This window comes from Nanorana parkeri, unplaced genomic scaffold (genome assembly GCF_000935625.1).
Source record: "Nanorana parkeri isolate BGI_ZX_2015 unplaced genomic scaffold, ASM93562v1 scaffold1612, whole genome shotgun sequence".
Taxonomy (NCBI): domain Eukaryota; kingdom Metazoa; phylum Chordata; class Amphibia; order Anura; family Dicroglossidae; genus Nanorana; species Nanorana parkeri.
In genome coordinates this window covers 1-20,566 of record NW_017307880.1, presented here as the reverse complement: position 1 = coordinate 20,566, position 20,566 = coordinate 1, and the positions used below count along the sequence as shown (strand labels likewise).

At 44.4% G+C, this 20,566-nt stretch overlaps 1 protein-coding gene across 1 annotated transcript in view; it reads right to left on the bottom strand.

The window, feature by feature from the left end:
- NAGLU (N-acetyl-alpha-glucosaminidase) overlaps positions 1-17,200 on the bottom strand; it is a 44,261-nt gene extending 27,061 nt beyond the window's left edge. The window contains exon 1 of the mRNA XM_018570849.1: positions 16,782-17,200. Coding sequence (XP_018426351.1) covers positions 16,782-17,191 — 410 coding nt within the window. The 5' untranslated portion in view covers positions 17,192-17,200. The remainder of the gene's footprint in view (positions 1-16,781) is intronic.
- Positions 17,201-20,566: the final 3,366 nt, after the last annotated feature.

Genomic DNA, 20,566 nt, shown 5'->3' with positions numbered 1-20,566 from the left:
TATGTGTTTTATCACGTACGTCGAACCCGTTTCCCTCCTGAGTGTATACTGAGGAGAAAAAATTGTTCAGCGCCTCGGCCCTCTCCTTGTCACTTGTGAGTAACTTCCCGTTTTCGTCCTTTATTGGGCCTATCTGCTCCTTTCTTACCTTTTTACTGTTAATATATTGGTAGAATTTTTGGGGGTTTTTTTTTTACTAACTGTGGCGATATGCTTTTCGCATTCTTTTTTAGCTTCCCGGATTACTAGTTTGCATCTTTTATTACATTCTTTGTAGTTATGGAACGCCAATGCCGTCCCCTCCATCTTATATTTTATAAATGCCACTCTCTTTGCCTTAACATGAAGTTTTCCAGTTTTATTTAGCCATATAGGTTTAGTCTTTGATCTTTTGCATTTGTTACCCAAAGTTATACACTTTGAAATAGCAATATGTAATGTGTTCCTGAAGCAGTCCCACATTTGGTTTGAGTTTAGGTTGTGAAATGAGTTTTCCCATTTTATTTCCCCCACTAGGTTGCGCAGTTTATCGAAGTTTGCCCTTCTGAAATTTAGGGTTCTTGTCCGTCCAGCCCTCTTTCCTTTCCTGCATTCAATATTGAAAGTAATTACATTGTGATCACTATTACCCAGTGTCTCCCCAATTACAATATCCTCAATTAACTCTGCATTATTAGTAATGATTAAATCTAGGATGGCATTTTTCCTAGTTGGAACCTCAACCATCTGGTCCATGAAATTGTCTCGCAACATGTTCAGAAATCGGCCCGCCTTTGTCGATCCTGAGGTACCATTGGCCCAATTGATGTCTGGGTAATTGAAGTCGCCCCTCACGACTAAATTGCCCTCCCTCCCAGCTATTTCTATTTGGGAGTATAGATTTGCCTCCCCCTCCTCCCCTATATTCGGAGGTTTATAGCAAATACCCACAATAAGTTTACGGCTAGTGTCCGCCATATCGAGCTCCAGCCATAAGGTTTCCTCGTCTTCTCCACTATTTGATGTGATATCATCCCTTATGTGCATATACTACCGTGGAGGTCCTTTCCTTCATCCTAGCACCTAATTCTCTGAACTCCCTTTTTTGGACACATCAATTTCCTCCTATTTTGTCATTGGTGCCGATGTGCACCATGACAACTGGGTCATGCCCAACCCCATCTAGTAATCCGTCAATTGGTTCCGCAACGTGTCGAACACGGGCCCCCGGTAGGCAGCACACTGTTCGGCGCTCACGGTTCTGATGACAGATTACCCTGTCAGTCCGCCTGATGATGGAATCTCCCACCACCAGGATCTGCCTCTCATGACCCTCCATCCCGCTCCCATCCTCGCTGGAGCAGTCATTCCCCTTGCGGATAGAGGATGCGTCCTGCTCCAGCAGTGTCCACCCTGAACAGGTATCCCCAACATCATGCAACTTGGCATATTTATTGGGGTGAATCAGATCAGGGCTGACCTCTCTCTAACTCTTCCCTCTCCCCCGCCTTCTAACAGTAACCCAGCTCCCCACCTCGGGATCCTGCTCCTCCGAACCCCCCCTCCACGACAGCCTGGTGCGTTATGTCCAGACTCCTTTCCATGACTGTTATGCTCCTTAGTGTTGCCAGTTTCTTGTTTAGATCCAGAATCTGGGTTTCCAAACAAACAACTCGCTCACATCTAGCGCAAATGTATTCCCCCTTGAACGCATGTTCAAGGAACGCATACATTGTGCACGACATGCGCCTGGTTGCATACCCACTCATGGAAGACATTATTTTATTCCAGCTTTATTTATTATATTATTTTTATGTAAATCGAGACTACTTATTTGTGTATTTATTTATTTATTTAAGGTTTAGTGGTTCACAAGTGGCATGTTCAATAACCTGTTTGTTAAACTAAATTACACCACAGCCCTGGGTTAAATTATACTATCTCCCAGTGGTTAGCTTACACCAATGCCCTGCGCTTAAATTATATTAAATTAAATTGCACTAGCGCCTAGGTGTTGGATTTAGATTGCCCTAGCGCCCTGGGGTTAAATTACACAAGCGCCCTGGGGTTAAATTGCACAAGCGCCCTGGGGTTAAATTATACCAACGGCCTGTGGTTAAATTTTACGACTGTCTAGGGTCTAGCTTACTCTATCACCCTGGAGTTAAATTAAATTACTCTAGTGCCCTGGTATTATGTATACTAGCGCCCTGGAGATAGTGACACTAGCGCCCTGGGGTTGAGTTAATCTCCTATCACGTGGCTAATTACACTTTTGGCCTTGGTTTTAATTAATTCTACCGCCCTACGGTTTTATACAATAATTAACCTCCCTGGCGGTAATCCCGAGTCTGGCTCTGGGTGAATTTTCAATGCTAGGAGCGGTAACCCCGAGCCAGACTCGGGGCTGCACAGAAAAGTGACACTTACTTGTCCTGTTTGGACAGATTTAGGTGAGTTATTCCTAAGATTTACTAAGAATTACAGGCCTACAATATAAACAACAAATTTCCATGCAAAAAATTGTACCGCTTTTGGTACAAAATTCCTGACATAAATCATACCGCCAGGGAGGTTAAATACTCAGTATACTCTAATGTTCCCTAAAGCAATATATACATATGTATATACACACAGTCACATATGTACCCTTTTAACTCTAAGTACTACCGCTGCCCCCTTTGCACTATAATAGTATTGTAATACTTTTTAAAAACTAACAGTTTAATATACAACACTAACAGTTCAGTATATGCAATATACAAAAGTAGCCGCCCCCCCTTGTTTTCTATTTTGTATTATATGTTAATCACTCTTACTATATGTTAATCACTCTCACTCCCCTCTATGTAACACTATTAAATTACCTTCTAACGCTCTTACCGCCCCCCCCTTATAACAATACCAATCCTATAAACACCCTATCTCCCCAATTTCTTCATACGACCTGCTCCTGATGCCAGTCACGTCTTGTTCCTTCCTTCAGCCTCAGCCTCCGTCCTCTCTGGCCGACCTGTCCCTGCCACCGATCCTCCGTCTGGCTTCCCGACCTCTGGTCCCCGCAGTTTGTTCACTTCGTTCAGCTCCCACACGTCCATCCACCTCTCCTCTGGTGCTGCCGTCCACCCCCGATGCCGTCCTCTGGTCACCACTGATGTCTTCCACTGGTCACCACTGATGTCGTCCTCTGGTTTACAACAATACAAATCCTATAAACCCCCTACAGCCCCCTCTCCCCAATTTCTTTCATACGACCTGCTCCTGATGCCAGTCACGTCTCGTTCCTTCCTTCAGTCCCTGCCACCGGTCCTCCGTCTGGCCTCCCGACCTCCTGTCCCCGCAGTTCTTTCACTCCGCTCAGCTACTGCACGTCCTTCCACCTCTCCTCTGGTGCTGCCGTCCTCCCTTGAATGCCGTCCTCTGGTCCCACCGACCTCCTGGTGCCGACCTCCGTCTCGCACAGCTGGGCGGATCCAGACATAATTGTACATAATTGTCAGGATCCGCTTCAGCTGTGGCCTCGCAGTATACCGCGAGCTGTAGCTGTGCTCTGGTCCCCGCCGACCTCCGGTCCCGGGCTCCGCTGCCGCGCGCGTGCTCACTCTGGTCTGCCGTTCTCTGATCCTGCCACCGGTCCCCCTCTCGGTCAGATCCCGCCGCCGGTTAGCTCCCGCCACCGGCCCCCGGCTCAGGTTCCCCGACCTCGCTCCCGCACGCCGCGTGCGTGCTCTCTCTCTCACTCTCTCAATTGACTTCCGGGTCAGCCTCTCGTTGATTAGATGATGCGGTCCCACAGTCTTCCTACAGGATCAGCATGTTGCATTTACCGGGCTTTCCTTTGCACTTTCAAAATGTCTTCTTCTGCTTCATCTAAACTACACTTTTACCTTGTCCAAGTCAATGGAGCTGATTTACTAAAAGAGTATAGAATGGCTAAAGAAGAACTCCGGGGAAAAAAAAAGAAGAAGATATTAACCCTTGCAGTGGGGCTTCCCCAGCACTTCAAGGGTTAAGGATGAGGCGAGTATAATTTTTTTTTAACCTAGACAAAAAACAGCACTTAACCCTGGCAGTGCTGGGGTAGCCCCACTGCAAGGGTTAACCCTTTCGCTGCCAAGCCCTCCGGAACATTTTGCACCTCAGCTGGCCACATCATTTTTGCAATTTTTCCCATTGATTTGATTTTCAACTGCTGCGTTGCTAGCGTTTGTAAAAGACCCCCCAAACCATATATTTTCTGAAAGCACAGGCCCTGTAGAATAAAAAAATGGTGCTACTAAATTTGTAGGCCCTGCGATAATTGCGCGAAAGTTGCTCAAATGAATATTAAACCAATAAACATACGCAATTGAATTGATAAAGCACACTAAAATCAGTATTAGTGCACAAAAAATGATTTTCTGACTAAATCTAAAACTATATTGAGTTAATAAATAAATATTTTCAAATTTTTAATTGCGCCTCTTTGCGAAAAGGTTTAAAAAAAAAAAAAAGGAACGCAAAACTGTAAATAAGCGACTTATGTTAATTGTTTGTAAGCTGTGTTGGTGTTTGTGTTGTGATAAAATGATACAGGCATATATTTAATTGCAACACAAGCTATCACAACGCATGGCAATGCGTAACAAAGCTTTGTCATGCGCTGCCGCAGTTAAATTAATGTTTTTTAAAAAAAAAAAAAAAATCATGCACTGATGCGTTCTAACAATGCACTGCAGCGCATGGGCATGGCGTACACCACAATATGGTGCACATGTTATGTGTGTTTGGGGGGGCGGGGTGTGTTTTTTTTTTTTTTTTTATAATTTAATTTTTTTTGCATTTGATTTATTTTCTTTTTACTGTTGGAGGTGCTATGGTGAAATATCTGGGGTCCAGATCCACACATTTCCCTTTTGAAATAGAAATTGAGGACGCAGAGTCCTCACTTTCTTTTTCTACAGCCTCTGTTCTACATGAATGGAAAGCACTCAGTACAGAGGCTTCCCATTCATTCAGAAACTGTTGATAGTGAAATATTTACTATCAACAGTTTTTGAATGGGTAGAAGCCTCTGTAGTTTGTGCTACTCCCCATTCAGAAATTCATGAGTGTCCCCAGTTATTTAAAACACTGGAGTGACTGACAGGATGACACTCCTCTGTCCTCTTCGCCCTCTGCACTCTCACGCCGGCCATTTCTATTTGGATCCTCGCTGCCTCAGTCCATACAAGCGGGGGGGGAAACAGCGGGGATCCATGAAGGGAGGAGAGGCTGAAGATGCTGGCGGCAGCGGTGTCAGCGGTGTGGAGGGGGGGGGGCAGCCTGCAATTTTTGTTAATAGCTGTCATCAGCGGCTTGTCAGCCAGTGATGACAGCTATTCTTTTAACATGGACAGTCCAGGGAACAGTTCTGATATAAGTTCATGGTCGCTAAAGCGACCATGAGCTTATAGCAGAACGGTGAATGTCACCGTCGTAAGGCATATTGACCTGGCGTTTTGGGAACAGTTTTGTTCCGCCGTATGTCTTACGTCGGTGGCAGGGAAAGGGAGAGAACTATGGGGTAAGTGTTTTTCCCCATAGTTCTCTTTAGGGTCACGGGAGGACATATTCTAGCGTCCTCCCATGACCAAAGCTCAGTATATTGCTGGTTATTGCCCGCGATATACTGTGAGCGCTGGAGGATCAGAGAGGGGAGGGGGGAATCCCTGCAGGGAGCTGTGACTGACAGTGACCACTCACTGCAGGGAGACGATGGGGAAGTGAGCAGATTGATGCATGTTTCTCTTCACTTCCCGATCGATAGAGCAGACCTGTGCTCCTTTGTCACAGGTCGGCTTTTTCTGAAGTTCTTCTTTTAGGCAACAATTCATTTGGGCCCACTTCCTTATTTCTCTGTTTTCTCCTCTCCGGTCATTGCCCCTTTAAGAACTCCCCTTGCCTGGCTCATGGGTTCAGTGAGAAAATCTTTTCTTCATGCGGTTTCTGAAATGTTCTGAGGCTTATGCCTCTCCCTATAAAAGGCTGGATCCAGGTGCTCAGTGTCAGTCGGCTGGACTAGCAGCACAGCGAGCCCCCCATTTTCTGTTTACCTGTCACAGCTTTTTATCTGGCCTGTTACCCCTTTGGGGGAATAACTTTGGTTTGCATGTTTTATGGCATTATTGCTTAACTTTTAATGGCTGAGCAATTGGTTCATTTGTTTTCAACAATTGGTTATTAGTTTGGTTATAAAGTTAATCTTGAAATTTAAACCAATAAAAGTGCCATTATCATTCCAATTTGTGTCTTTATTTACATTTTTTAATGTCTAAATTTGTGTTTATGGAAAGCCGCCTGTAATCCCATGTTTACCCTGCAAAGTGAGTGTTCACTTAGCTTAGAAAATAAGGTGAAGTTATTTTCACTGTGAACATCCAATCATGAAAAAAAAAAAAAAAAAAAAAAAGGATTTTTGTTTGTACGTGATTTACAGATTGAGGGGAACACAGATTCTGCTGCATTGACTCCATGAGCATTCAATTGCTCAGTGAACAGTTTCTACTAGATCAGTAAATAAACTCATATGTATGCAAATGAAGCACAGCAAAAGCATCTCCAGTGCAAAAACATTTCCGTGAAAGCAGAAAGCGTTCTGCATTACCGTTTCTTATGGTCAGCGGTAAATAGTCTGATCTCGCCCCCAAACCAATGATTGATACAATACTTGGGCTGTGTTAAAGGGTATTATGTATGCATGTGATGAACAGAAGTGATGAGTGATTTTCTATATACATTTGTTCAGTTAAGGGATATATACGCAAGTTGACTTATAAAAGTCCATGATTTTAGTTTTCTAGAAAGTAGTATTTGCTGCACATATGGTACTCATCAATTATGCCTTCTGGTTAGAACCTCCCACATTCCTAATTACTGAGAAAGGCTGTGAGACATATTGGGGTTGATTTACTAACCTTTTAAACACACCACGAACGTGTATACACCTCTGTAGTGTGTTCCCTCCCAGCATGATCTATGGGAGGAATCGAAACACCTTTGTAGTGTGTACACACCCAGCAGGTGTGTTGTGCAAAGCCCTGCAATGAATTGCAGGGTAATGTGGTGTAAATTAGCTCTATGTTATGTTGCTTGCGTTGATGAATCCAGGAATGTAAATGCATGAGCTAACCATTTTTGTCTAAACTGTGAAGCAGCATTATATATGCATCATGTGCATGATTTTTCCATATATGGCATTAGTGGAAATATGCTTTTAGAGACTTTTTGGTTGATAAATACGTTTTGCTGTGTGAAAATCACACACACCTGGTGTGTGTGTGTGTTTAGGTTAGTAAATCACCCCCATTGAATCAAAGTTTATGAAGTGTTTACAAAGTATGAATTATATCTCTTTACTGTAATATTTCTTAATTTAGTTAGTTATTCATATAAGAAAGAACATTGAATTATGTATAAATATTGATACATGCAACATTATATGGTTTATAGGATAGTTGAATGGTTTACAACTCGTAAGTTAACATAAGTAAAAGGTGGGGGCCTTTCCCATCCCCCTCACTACTACCAGTAGTTTCAGAGTGCAGTTAAAGCCCATATGCCCCAGAGTAGGGCGGGACATGGACACAAAGGAAAGAGGGACCTATTCACATTCAGAAGGATTCTTACACAGACATGAGGCAGACAGACATACAAATAAGACCCACACACACTAAACTTTTACAAGAACTTACTTATACATTTACATAACTTTTTATATTTTGATTCATGCCTTTTATCTTGTAATCATTTGTAACTTTGTAATTAAACACATTTTTGAGTTTATGCAAGAACGGAAGCAATTTTCCTTTTAAACTTTCTTCCACCCTAAATCTTCAAGACATAAAAATATTATATTAAAAATCATATTCTACAGGCTGCTTATGAGTATGTCATCTCACAGAAACTGTAGTCTTGAGAAATGTAAAGCCACCAACAATTCTGATAGTGACTTGATGATTGGTTTTGGCCAACTGCTTCACTTTAGCAGGGCTATTCACAAAAGGGTGAAGAGTTTGGAGAAGGCAGGAGAAGTGAACAATCTAGGACAACATAGCCGATTTGGAACAATTCCCCAATTCAGCTCACTTTCCAGTTCAGCTATGTTGTCCTAGATTGCTCACTTCTCCTGCCTTCTCCAAACTCTTAACCCTTTTGTGAATAGCCCTGTAGATGTTTACATGCTCTAGTCAAGTGGTCCCCAACCCCTGGGCCCGCGGACCGGTACCGGTCCGTGGATCAAATGGTACCGGGCCGCCCAAGGAACATTACATTATTTCCATTTTATTTACTGTGGTGTATTTCTCTCTGGTTTGTGCGACTTTCCAGGACGAGAGGTTAACCGGGAACTGAGAGACGTCACCTAAAGCCGCACCAATATTGTGTTTGCTCAAATTTAACCCACAAATATAGCAAAAATGAGTACGAAACAGACGTCGTTAGAAAGTTTCCTTGGGAAAAAGAAAAGGCCCAGTGAAGAGACAGAAGAAGGGCCTTCAACATCAAAGAAACATGTAAACTTTTGACAATACCATGAGTCCTACTTGAAATATGGATTTTATCGGGACAGGTGATTCCAATCTAAAATATAAACAATCAACGTCCCCCCCCTCAGCGGGCTGCGGTAAAATTATCAAACGTTGACCGGTCCGCGGCGATAAAAAGGTTGGGGAGCACTGCTCTAGTCTGTAGGCATGGCATCATCCACTTTGTGATGCCCTTTGCAAGTGTAGAAGACCACAAATGTCCCCATTGACTAGGAATTGTATTCCTGATACCGATAAATATACCGCAGAGTTATCCGGCATGTTAGTATTAGCAATGATCTGTGAGTGACTGGCTCATGGAACAAAACTGATTCTGTACTTCTCAAGTATGAAACTGACTAAATATATACATTGGAAAATGCAATGCATTAAAGTGGAAGTAAAGCTTACAGGTCTCCCTGCCTGTCAGCATTTGTGTGCACCGAGCCGTGAATGCACAATACTCAGCAAGGCCCTGTGCCGAAATGAAATAACTCCCGTGTGCATGCATGGGAGTTACATCATCCCATAAAATCAAGAGGCCAAACAAGATGAACCCAGAAGGTGAAAGCAGGGGTGGAGTAGAGCACTGACATCGCAGCTCTGGAGGAAATCGCATGCAAGATAAGTCGAGCATAATCTCCTAATATGCCATGCATTCTAGTACATTATGGCAAACATCTCATGGAGGCACAAAATCTTAACTACAGTTTGGTAGTTTACCACCACTTTAAGTTGGGATGGTGGTTGGGTACCTCTTATGTTGTAGAGGTAGGGCCCATTCAGATGGGCGTGCACATCCGTACAGCGTGCACACACGTAAAATGACCCGATCCCGAAAGGGACAGGTGCATGTAATTGCATGCAGCAGCCTGTTCTTCCCTATGGGAGGACGCGGCTGCATGCAATTACCTGCGGTCACGCACACCCAAACTTGCACATTCATGAGGGTCTGGGTGCTCCCACTTGGACACACACTGCCTGCGTGCACATCTGTCTAAATGAGCCCTTCAACATCAGTACATGAAAAAGCTTATTTTTGTTGTACAAGTGATCAATTGACATGGAGCCATCTAGTGTGTTACGGTTATACATAAAAGGTAATAAATATTCTCAAAACCTCTCCTAACCCTGAGAACCCTCTCCACTACATCTGTTTCTCCTTGAGGAGACCTAGTCGTCACCAACTTGAAAAATTGCAGGTATTTGCTTTCTATAAATATTTTTATTCACTTGCAATGTGTGAACTTGCTATAAAATTGACTTCTGCAGGAAAAGTCAATTTAATTTACTAACACAGCCCTCCACCCATATAGTGTCACTTTTGAGTGACACCTTTTGAATCGGCTGGGGAGTTGTGTCACAAGGGGGGTGGGGAGGGTGTGGCCTGTCCCGGGTGACACCATCAGAGGGGGTGACACCACATTGGCTGACAGTCATTTTGCCATAAAGATGGCCGCTGGTAGTTAAGGGCCCATGATGTCCTTACACGTGTGCGTGATGATGTCAAGTGTGTGCTTATGTGCCACCGGGCTACACCCAGCAGCTGCACCAGGTGCCACCTCTGCTGCTGGGGCTGCTGATATCACATTCCAGATGGGGCACCCAGCAGCATTTTTAGGGCTTCTGAATGTCTAACCAATGGAAGCTTTACAGGGTTTCTTTTTTTAAGTTTTGGAGTGTGGAGGTTACAGATTAAAGAAAGAATATCCGTGAAGTTACTTCGAGCACCATTTATTTGATTGTTGGCCGGGACTGCTGAAAGGTGTGCGGAGGGCACCTCCACCAATTGCATCTGATTCTTCTGGGAGGTTACAGATTATTCTTTCTGTCTGCTACCCCATTGCAGATTTCCTTTAGTGAGAAAATCTTCCCCATAAAATACACAGACAGAACTACAGATCTGACCCTTCTCCAATCTAGTCAAAACACATAATTTTTAAGCGTCTATTCATCTAGTCTGGTTATTTAGGGTTCAATTGGGGAATGTTTGTAATGCATGACCCTTAATGCCACATCCTAGCTAAGCCTGCCAACCTGAAATTTGATCAGTATATTCCCAGACGATTTTTATTGTTTCCTCCAAGACATCTGCACACAGCCTACTGCCCTCCTTTCATCATAGACACAAACATGCCGATTTACGAAATGCAATGCTTCATGTTTGTAGAAAGATATTCCATTGTTTGATGTCTGAGCCACGTGTACAATACATCACTAATTTCTATATCCTTTACTTGCATGTTTACTCTTTTTCACCTGCTTATTACCTTTCGCTGCCAGAGCTGTTTTTGCATATTTTTTTCGTTATGTTGTGTGAATAGGAACACAAAAACAGAGGGTTTTTCTTAACTTTGACTGCAAAAGTGTAAATAGACTAAGCTAATTTTGTGTGCAGAAATGCTTGCAGATCTGGTCTGTATTTGGTGTGAACAAGCCCTTAGTGCACACAACTACAATATATTACTCAATATTTTGGTAAAATATGAAAAAGATTGTGCTGAGTAAATAGATAAACATGTTAAGCTTCAAAACTGTGTGCACCTGTGAAATGTAAAACGATACCCAATTTTTTTTTCATGGGCAACGCTTTAGCTTTTACAGGTCATCACTTTTAGAGTTATTCATAATTAATGGCCGTAGAATTATCGTTCTCACTCCACGTACGCAGCAATATCCAACATGTATGGCTCAAAAGTCATCTTCGTAGGTAGATGGAAGACGACGCGCGTTTGCGTTAGTAAAACATGTCGGTGGCAGCAAAGGGGTTAAGTTCCTAATTCTAAATATTTTTTTGCAATCCTTTATAATCTGTGCTACTTAAAAGGCCCATTCACACTAGCTTGTCTACTAAAGCAGAGCATTTTAGGAGGACCAGTGAGTTGTGACAGCTCCAGTAGTGCGAGGTCTGCCACTCACTGCCAGAGCTCTCACGTTTCAATTTTATTTGGTTTTTATACATTATGTGGAGTGCACAATGTGTACCCTCCATTCAGGTCCCTGCACAGCAGCGTCGGTGATCTGCAGAGTGGTCCAGTGCGCTGTGAAAAAATGCAGCATGTCTGCATTTTTTGTGCAGCTCACCACATGGGGCACATCTTGCTTTGCATGTAATGAGTCTATCTCATATATTAGTTTCACCTTTTAAGTTGCATTAGTGAAATAAATGAACTTTGCACGATATTCTAATTATTCGAGTTTCACCTGTATAGTCAGCTGAAGTTTTTATTGTGGTCTGTGTCCCTGTTGGGGAGATTCACCCCATTATCTGTCCTGGTGACCATTCTCTCCAAGACAGACAGTGGGTGAAAATCCTAAATGTTGTTATGAAAGCAAGAGGGGAAATTGTAAAAAGTTTTTCTGCTTACACTCGGCAGAAGAGACATACAAAAAGGGACAAATGTTGCGTGACAACTGTCTAATGTGGGAATTCCACTCACTTTGCTTTCACTTCCTCTTATGTCTGAAGACCAAAGGCAAGGGGGAAACCTGTCTAGGGGGCTCTAATAAAGTGGTTTTACTTACAAAATCCTCAGTTCTGCTGACTCCCTCCAGGCTGCTAGACCGGTCCCTGCAGTCTCTTTTCCCCTTCGCTCTGGTGGTCTTAGGACTGCTGAGGTCATCAGGTTTTATGCAGCTCCACTTACTTGCTCCATTGACTTGCATTAGACGCGAGGACGCTGAAGGGGAGAAGTATTAAGCATCGTCTGCCATGGGAGACAGGATCAGGCAAGTAAAAAAACTTTGAGCCCCCTAGACAAAACAAGCCCCACTGCAAGGATAAGGTTTTAAGGGTTTTTTTTGCCAGGGGTTTTCCTTTAAGCGTCAGGATTCAAGAAAACATGCGATTTGCCTGTAGGCAAGTCAAAACAACATAATAGTTTTGCTCCCTCCTCAGCAACACTTGTCCTTGGCTCCCATAGTTCCATTCTGCTGATGGCAGCCATGAAAATCCCCGTACTTCCAGGTATGGATCAGCATGTGACCGGCTCTATAGGACACCACTTGACCAATCACCAGCACTATTACAAGGCTCTGTTTAAAGAAGGACTCTGCAGTTTTTCCTTTCCTTACACTCCTGTGCATGCTTAGTGTACACTCTCAGCTTATGTACGCTCCCAAAAAGTGGCACATACTACCAGGATAATGCAACTGTATCACCCGTGTGCAGGAGCAGAGAAAGAAGCTTTGGTGATGATGGCGGCTATGCAGCGGCAAGTGAGAGTGTGGAGCGGCCATTGCTGAAACACAGCAAACTCAAGGAGGTAAATTTACCATAATATAAAAGTATGCTATATGTGACCAGCCCTTCCCTTCATGACTTTGATGTGCCTTTTCTATGATATCCTATTGCACAAAAGCACAACAGATTTACCATTAGACAAAGTAGACCTGTGCGTATAGGCAGCAGAAGCAAAGAGGCAGCTTTTTTCTGTATACATACCGGCCTCATATTTTTCTAAGGCTGAGACCACTAATCTATTTATCGATGTTGAGAATCGTTGCCAACGATACTCATCGATTAGTTGATCTGGATCCCCTGCTACTCTCCACCCCGCTGGGAGTAGGTGATTTATGGGCTCTGGGCCCCCTCCGATCCCTGCTGCTGCAGCCGGTGCCAAGCAATGAGGAGAGCTCCCCCAACCGCTGTCGCATCAGCTCTGCTCCTGCCACTCTCTTCTCCTTGCTGGGAGACCGGTGCATGCTGTGGTCTGTGTCCCCTCCGATCCTCGCTGCTCTCCCCATCTACATTGGCAGAGCAGCGGAGATCGGGGGGAACACAGACCTCTGCATCCGGTGCCCAGCGGGGAAGAAAGACTTGCTGTCAGGGCGGTGCGGAGAGAGCTCTAGGGACAGGCAGAGCAGCTCAGGATAGAGAGCAGAGTATCAGTAAATAGGTCAGATATTTACCCACCCTTCCCTGTGCAGAACAAACACCCAGTAATCAGTACTGTTCACTCTGCTTTTAAACAACTGTGGACATGGTGATTATTATGTCCCCAGTGCTGAATGAACAGGAAGTGCTCTACATCAGTTGAACAGGGACATAGTAAATATTTACTTTCTGCTCACTTTATGAATGAACAGGAAACGGGTCAGTACAGAGGCTTCCTGTCCATTTGTAACTGGGTTAAACAGAACTGCCCCCATTATAAAAAAAAAGGGATGGGAAGAAAAAGTAATTCGGTTTCGGCCTGACAAATTCTGCTGCGTGCCTCTCACCCGCAGTGCAATCGCCCACACCGGAATGCTCAGTATCTCAATGCCGTGCCTCCCAATGTGATTGCACAAAATTGTGCATGCGGTTCTATTCTGAAGTAAACTATATTTGCAACACTCCACAGATGGCATTTAATATTGTTTTAATGCAATTAATCGAAAAAATTATTTGCCAACTAATCGATTATGAAAATAATAGTTAGTTGCAGCTCTATTTTTCCTATTATCACTAAGACTACAGTTATCTTGTACTAATTTACAATGTTATTATTATGTTATATCAATATAAACTATTTTAAGCCAAATTCAAACCAGTAAAACAAGTAAATGCTTAGGAAACAAGGTAATCAGAGCAGAAGGATGTTGCTTAATGCATCACATGATGTGTTTCTAAAGGTTCCAGCCATGCACAAAATCTTGTGTAACATTTAGTATTAGGCATTGTATTAGGGCCAGTTCACACTATAGAATTGCATGGTAAAGCCACACTAGCTGTGTGTTTGGTGCACACTATTGCACAATGCAATGCCCCACACACTAGGTGTGCTGGTGCGTTGCATTGCCTTTTATTTTGATTGTGCCCTCAATGCACCTCCTGACTGCAACACCAGGTACCACAAAAGCATGCATTGCATTGTCGTTCAGGGGGAAAAAAAATAAAACATGCCACCAGAAGATGCGTTTAGGGTGCTATTCAGGGTGAATGCCAATGCAACACAACAGCACGCTTTGCATGTGATAGCGTGAGCTAAATGCACGGATATGAATTGGTTTTTGAACAGTATAGTTAAAGTAGTAGTTTCAACTGTATAGTTATCAAATGTGTGTATTTTACCAGATGCCTCTAATACACTACATGAAAGAATACGATGGTACATGCAAATCATTCTTAATATTATAAGCGATTGTAATATTGCAGATTTCAAGTAAACCTGTTGCAGACATGAGCAAATGAAGCTGATTATGTGGTAAAACAATGCATTAGCAAAAGGTTTCCTTCAATGAAGAGCACCAATCAAAATCATCAGCAGAACAAGAGATCTAAGTAGGTGAAATTATATGCAGATCTTGACTTTTCCTGTAAAAGTCAAGCTTATCCTATCTCTTTCTGTTTCCAGATCCTCCCATTGCTCAGTAATGCTGCTTATTATATTAAAGTAGCAATATGGAGGCTGGGATGTGGACAAAGAGGGAGAAAGGGGATTCAAACAGGTAAAATTGAGACATAAGCTAGCCATACAGCAGTAGAATTCCATGAATTGAGTGAAATCGATGATCGTTTTCAACCGCAGTGATGAAACAGCAAATTAGGTTTTTGTTCAAGAAACTCCATTCATTCTAAAATCAAATGTTACCATCAAACTAAATTTCGAACAACATTTGTCAAGGATCTGATGGTATTATTGCATGTTCTGATGAGATTTTCATATATACACTTTATTGCCAAAGGTATCGGGACGCCCCTCCAAATCATTGGATTCAGGTGTTCCAATCACCTCCATGGCCACAAGTGTATAAAATCAAGCACCTCGGCATGCAGACGCTTCTACAAACATTTGTGAAAGAATGGGTCGCTCTCAGGAGCTCAGTGGATTCAAGCGTGGTACCGTGATAGGTTGCCACCTGTGCAATAAGTCCATCCGTGAAATTTCCTTGCTACTAAATATTCCACAGTCACCTGTTAGTGGAATTATAACAAAGTGGAAGGGACTGGGAACAACAGCAACTCAGCCACCAAGTGGTAGGCCACGTAAAATGACAGAGCAGGGTCAGCGCATGCTGAAGCGCACAGTGCGCAGGAGTCGCCAACTATCTGCAGAGTCAATAGCTACAGACCTCCAAACTTTGTGTGGCCTTCACATTGGCACAACAACAGTGCGTAGAGAGCTTCATGGAATGGGTTTCCATGGCCGAGCAGCTGCATCCAAGCCTTACATTACCAAGTGCAATGCAAAGCGTCGGATGCAGTGGTGTAAAGTACGCCGCCACTGGACTCTAGAGAAGTGACGAATCACGCTTCTCTGTCTGGCAATCCGATGGACGTGTCTGGGTTTGACGGTTGCCAGGAGAACGGTACTTGCCTGACTGCATTGTGCCAAGTGTAGAGTTTGGTGAAGGGGGGATAATAGTGTGGGGCTGTTTTTCAGGGGTTGGGCTTGGCCCCTTAGTTCCAGTGAAGGGAACTCTTAAGGCATCAGCATACCAAGACATTTTGGAGAATTTCATGCTCCCAACTTTGTGGGAACAGTTTGGGGATGGCCCCTTCCTGTTCCAATATGACTGCGCAACAGTGCACAAAGCAAGGTCCATAAAGACATGAATGAGTGAGATTGGGATGGAGGAACTTGACCGGTCTGCACAGAGTCCTGACCTCAAACCGAAAGAACACCTTTGGGATGAATTAGAGCGGAGACTGCGAGCCAGGCCTGACCTCACAAATGCCCTTCTGGAAGAATGGTCAAACATAGACACACTCCTAAACCTTGTGGACAGCCTTCCCAGAAGAGTTGAAGCTGTTATAGCGGCAAAGGGTGGGCCAACTCAATATTGAACCCTACAGACAAAGACTGGGATGCCATTAAAGTTCATGTGCGTGTAAAGGCAGCCTTCCCAATACTTTTGGCAATAGTGTGTATATTAGTGAGAAAATCTACAGTTGTATGGCCACCTTTACATATATGTTAAGGAAGCTTCAGCAATCCAGCTGTTGTGGAACTACAAGTCCCATGAGGCATTGCAGGACTGACAGCCACAGACATGACTTCCAGAGGCATGATGGGATTTGTAGTTTGATAACAGCTGAAGTGCCAAGCCTACCCCTGTACTAAATATACTGACTGATGTTCAGCATCCTCTGCCTATGTATTTTTTCATCATATGTTCTGACTGAACTACCCTGGCCGCTTACAGGTTTACTTATAACTCAAGTATATACTAACTTTGAACATGAATATTTGAGGCGACATTAATATTTAAGGTGAATTTTGCCAAAATTCTGCATGCAGACTCCCAATCTTCTAAATAAAGACTAACTGTCACCTGTTTGGCGTTTTCACAGTGACTGGTGATGCCACTACAGGCAGAGGCGATGGTACTCGTAGCTGTACCCCTGACCACGAGATGTGGCAGCCACAATACTTCTTCAGATAGCTGTAGCATCCTGTGGCAGCTGCCACTCCAGTACTGCCCACAATGGCCACCTTTCCTCCAGCCACCGAACTCAGCCGATAAGTGTCCAGTCCATCGCTGCCGGCCAAATCACTGTCCACTGTGACCACGAAATCGTCAGCGCGGTCCCCTATCAGACGATGAAGGAGATCTTGTACAGCGAAGGTCTGCGCTATGCCACTGTATTGTGGCTTCAGGTGGGACAGAGTCTGGAAAACCTTTCCTGATAGTGACCCTCCAAGACAGGAGAGCATCACCATTCCCATGACCATCACCTGCATTGTGCCAGCTTCTGTCTTATAGGAGGCAGATCTTCCTTCCAGCCTGACTCATGAGTTCCATAGAGTTCATATAAGACGTGCGATCCAAACTGACAGATGATAGCAGCTGAACGCAGAGAAAGTAAAGGGAACAGTAACATGACCAGAGATCGCAGAGGTCATAGAAGAGGCGGTGTGATTGGTGCGCTGAACAATGACGTCATCGGCTCTGTGTTACAGCTTCCAGGATTTGCTGCTCCCTCTTCTTCCTCATAGACGTGAAAGGGCGGCTGATTGAAAAGCTGAACAGTGTTGGGAAAAGGGGGGAGCTGGGCTTCCCATGTCTGTTATGTTATGTAGGATTGTTCAGTAGACTTGTGCAATCCGACTTCAAGGGAGAGGTGGTGGTGGAATGTTTGAAGTGTGCTGTTAATCAAGTGTTCCCTGAAGCTGTCAGTGTTTGTTCTTTGAGGCAAAATAAATAGTTGATGAATACCAGATGTGAAGTTGTGCAGAATGTCTCTGTGTCCAAGCATCACAGAGGATGCTTATAGAAAAAAATCCAGGTTGATCAAAGTATGTAACCCTTCCACTGGGGCACTCAAACCCCCACCCCCCAACAGTTAAAATTGACACTAAACTCAGGAGCTAAATCTTAAAAATGCATTCAATAACCCTTACTAATAATAGAAATTTAGCATATTTCTGTATCACTCAGCCATAGATCCTTAAGTCATTTTTTTTCACCAAAGGTGGTGTTATAATGGACCTTTCAAAACGTAATTCAGCCTTCCTCAAGATCTCAGTGCTTCATCTAAACACCTAACTAACACACACCATATAGACCAATTATAAATAAGTGGCATAATAAATCTCAGGCATTAGAAGACACGTCACAGCAGCAGTTCAAAGTAAAAACCAAAGTCTTTTTTTTTTTTATTGACAATGTGTCACATAGGTTAAAAGACAAAATTTTGGGGCCATGTAGGGTCCTGTCACGTACCTTGGTGAAGTCTGAGTTGATGAGGATGGCCTCCCTTGCAGCTCCAGTCCCAGAGCCCCTGGATTGCAGAACAGGTGCACAGGGACACGGAGAGGCACGAGTGGCAGATGATGTCAAAGTGGCAGGGAAAGTTAGTCTCTGTGATGTCATCAAGTCCTGGGCAGGAATCTGGCACAGAAACAGAGCACAGAAGATGCAGGAATTCAGAAGAGCCATAGTCACCCTAGCCAGGTCGTAAACAGGCAGTCAGAGTAGTACAAGGCGACAAACAGGAGCAAAGTCAGAAACAAGTCAGGGTATATAACGTGTGGACAGAGAAGTACCAAGGGGCACCACGAGGTCACAGGAACAAAGAGTAGCAAGAAGAGTCAAACAATCTGGGCCGATAATGGATCAACAATCAAATGCAGGATCTCAGGAACACAGGAAGGATGTTGATCACTCAGCACTGGAGGACTGGATGTCACAGCCTTAAACAGCCTGTTTGGCGCCACAGCTTGTAATGAGTGCGTGCACATTTCTGCACACGCACGCTGGTGTGCACATGCACAAACGCACACAACCCAATGAGAGCATGCACATACCTGCGAGCGGGCGCGGGCACGAAGGACGTCTAAAGACGCCCACCCGCATCCAGGAGACTCCCGTCCGGCCGTCTTTCAACGATCGGCGGACGGGAGGTGGTAAAATCACAACGATTATAACTAGGGATGCACCGATATATCGGCTGCAGAAACATATCGACCGAAAATGGCACTTTTGGCTAAATGCAGAAAGTGCCATTTTCCTGCCGATACATCGGCACATCCGTGATTACTTTCCTCCTTGCTGGGCGCTGCTCTGTGTCCCAGCGGGGAGGAGAGAAACTAACAGCCGGCCGAGCGCTGCGGGAGGAGAGCGATGAGAGCGGCCGGCGTCTCTCCTCCCACACCGCTCAGCCGCCTATCACAGTCCGGCAGAGCACTGTGGGGGCGGAAAAAGCCCGCCCTGTCACAGGAGGCTGAGCTCTCCTCCCTGCACCGCTCGCTCAGCCTCCTGTGACAGCGTATCAGAGAGGAGAGCGAGAGCAAACACTCAGTGATCGCTGAGTGTTTGTAGATAATTGAGGATATGGTATGGTTACTATATCCTCAATTATGAATGAATGGGAGTGATCTAAATCACTTCTTGTTCATTCATAGTTGTAGTTATAGTAAACACACAATGTTCTCATGTTATCAATGAACAGGAACACTCGGTATAGAGCAGTGGTTCTCAACCTGTGTATTACTCTGGTCCAGACACAAGCTGTAAGAAATGCACGTATGGATGGAGCTCCCTCGTGGCCATAGACCCATCTCCCATCCCACCTCAAGCTGACACTCGATGCTGGGCAGCATATTCTGAATAGCTACTTGGTGCGAGAACTGACAGTGCTGCCCTAGGGGGGGCTGAGGAGCCTCTCTCTCAGAAAAGTGGAAGGCATGCAGCGACCCACTGAACATGGGGTCGCGACCCACTTTTGGGTCACGACCCACTTTTTGGTCGCGACCCACCAGTTGAGAACCAAGGGTATAGAGCCTTGGTTCTCAACTGGTGGGTCATGACCCAAAAGTGGGTCACGAACCAGTGTTTGGTGGGTCCCCGTGTGCCTTCCACTTTTCTAGGTGAGAGACTCCTCAGCCTCCCCCTAGCGCAGCACTGTCAGTTCTTGAAAATATGCTGCCTGACCCTATGTGTCAGCTTGAGGTGGGGTGGGCAGGAAGTATGGCCAAAAGGGAGCTCCATCCATACATGTATTGTTTACAGCTCCCTAACGTACCCTGCAGAGGTGCCTGAACTGCAGTGAGGTCACATTCTGGCTCCCAGCACCTCTACAGGGCATGTAAGGGAGCTGTACCAGCAATGAACATATAGATGGAGCTCCATCACAGCACAGGAGCCCACACTCGACCCCAGGCTGAGGATTCACTCCAGTTCTCGTAAGGTAGGAAACTGGGTGCAAAAAAAAAAATGAATTTTTTTTTTCGAGTGTGAGAGAATGTCCGAGTGTTTGAGATTGTGGTTGTGTGTGTCTGTCAGTATTTTTGAGGATCCATTCACACTAATACTGTGCAATAATCACACAGTTACGTGCAATTAATGCATTGTACCACGCAAACACATCTATTGCATGTTCTGGTGTGGAAGGTGTTTTGCATTGCCATTAATGTAAGTGACACCCCAAACGCACCTGTAAGGGGTTAAAAATTGAAGCCTCAGCAATTAAAATAATAATATATGAACATGTAACTAATGAATGTGATTTTTCAAGGTCCTTGGCTGAGACAAAAGAAAAGATTACACTGCAGAAAACGCATAGGACGGCATAAGATGTTTTAACCCTTTCGCTGCCAAGGACGTACGTCGTACAG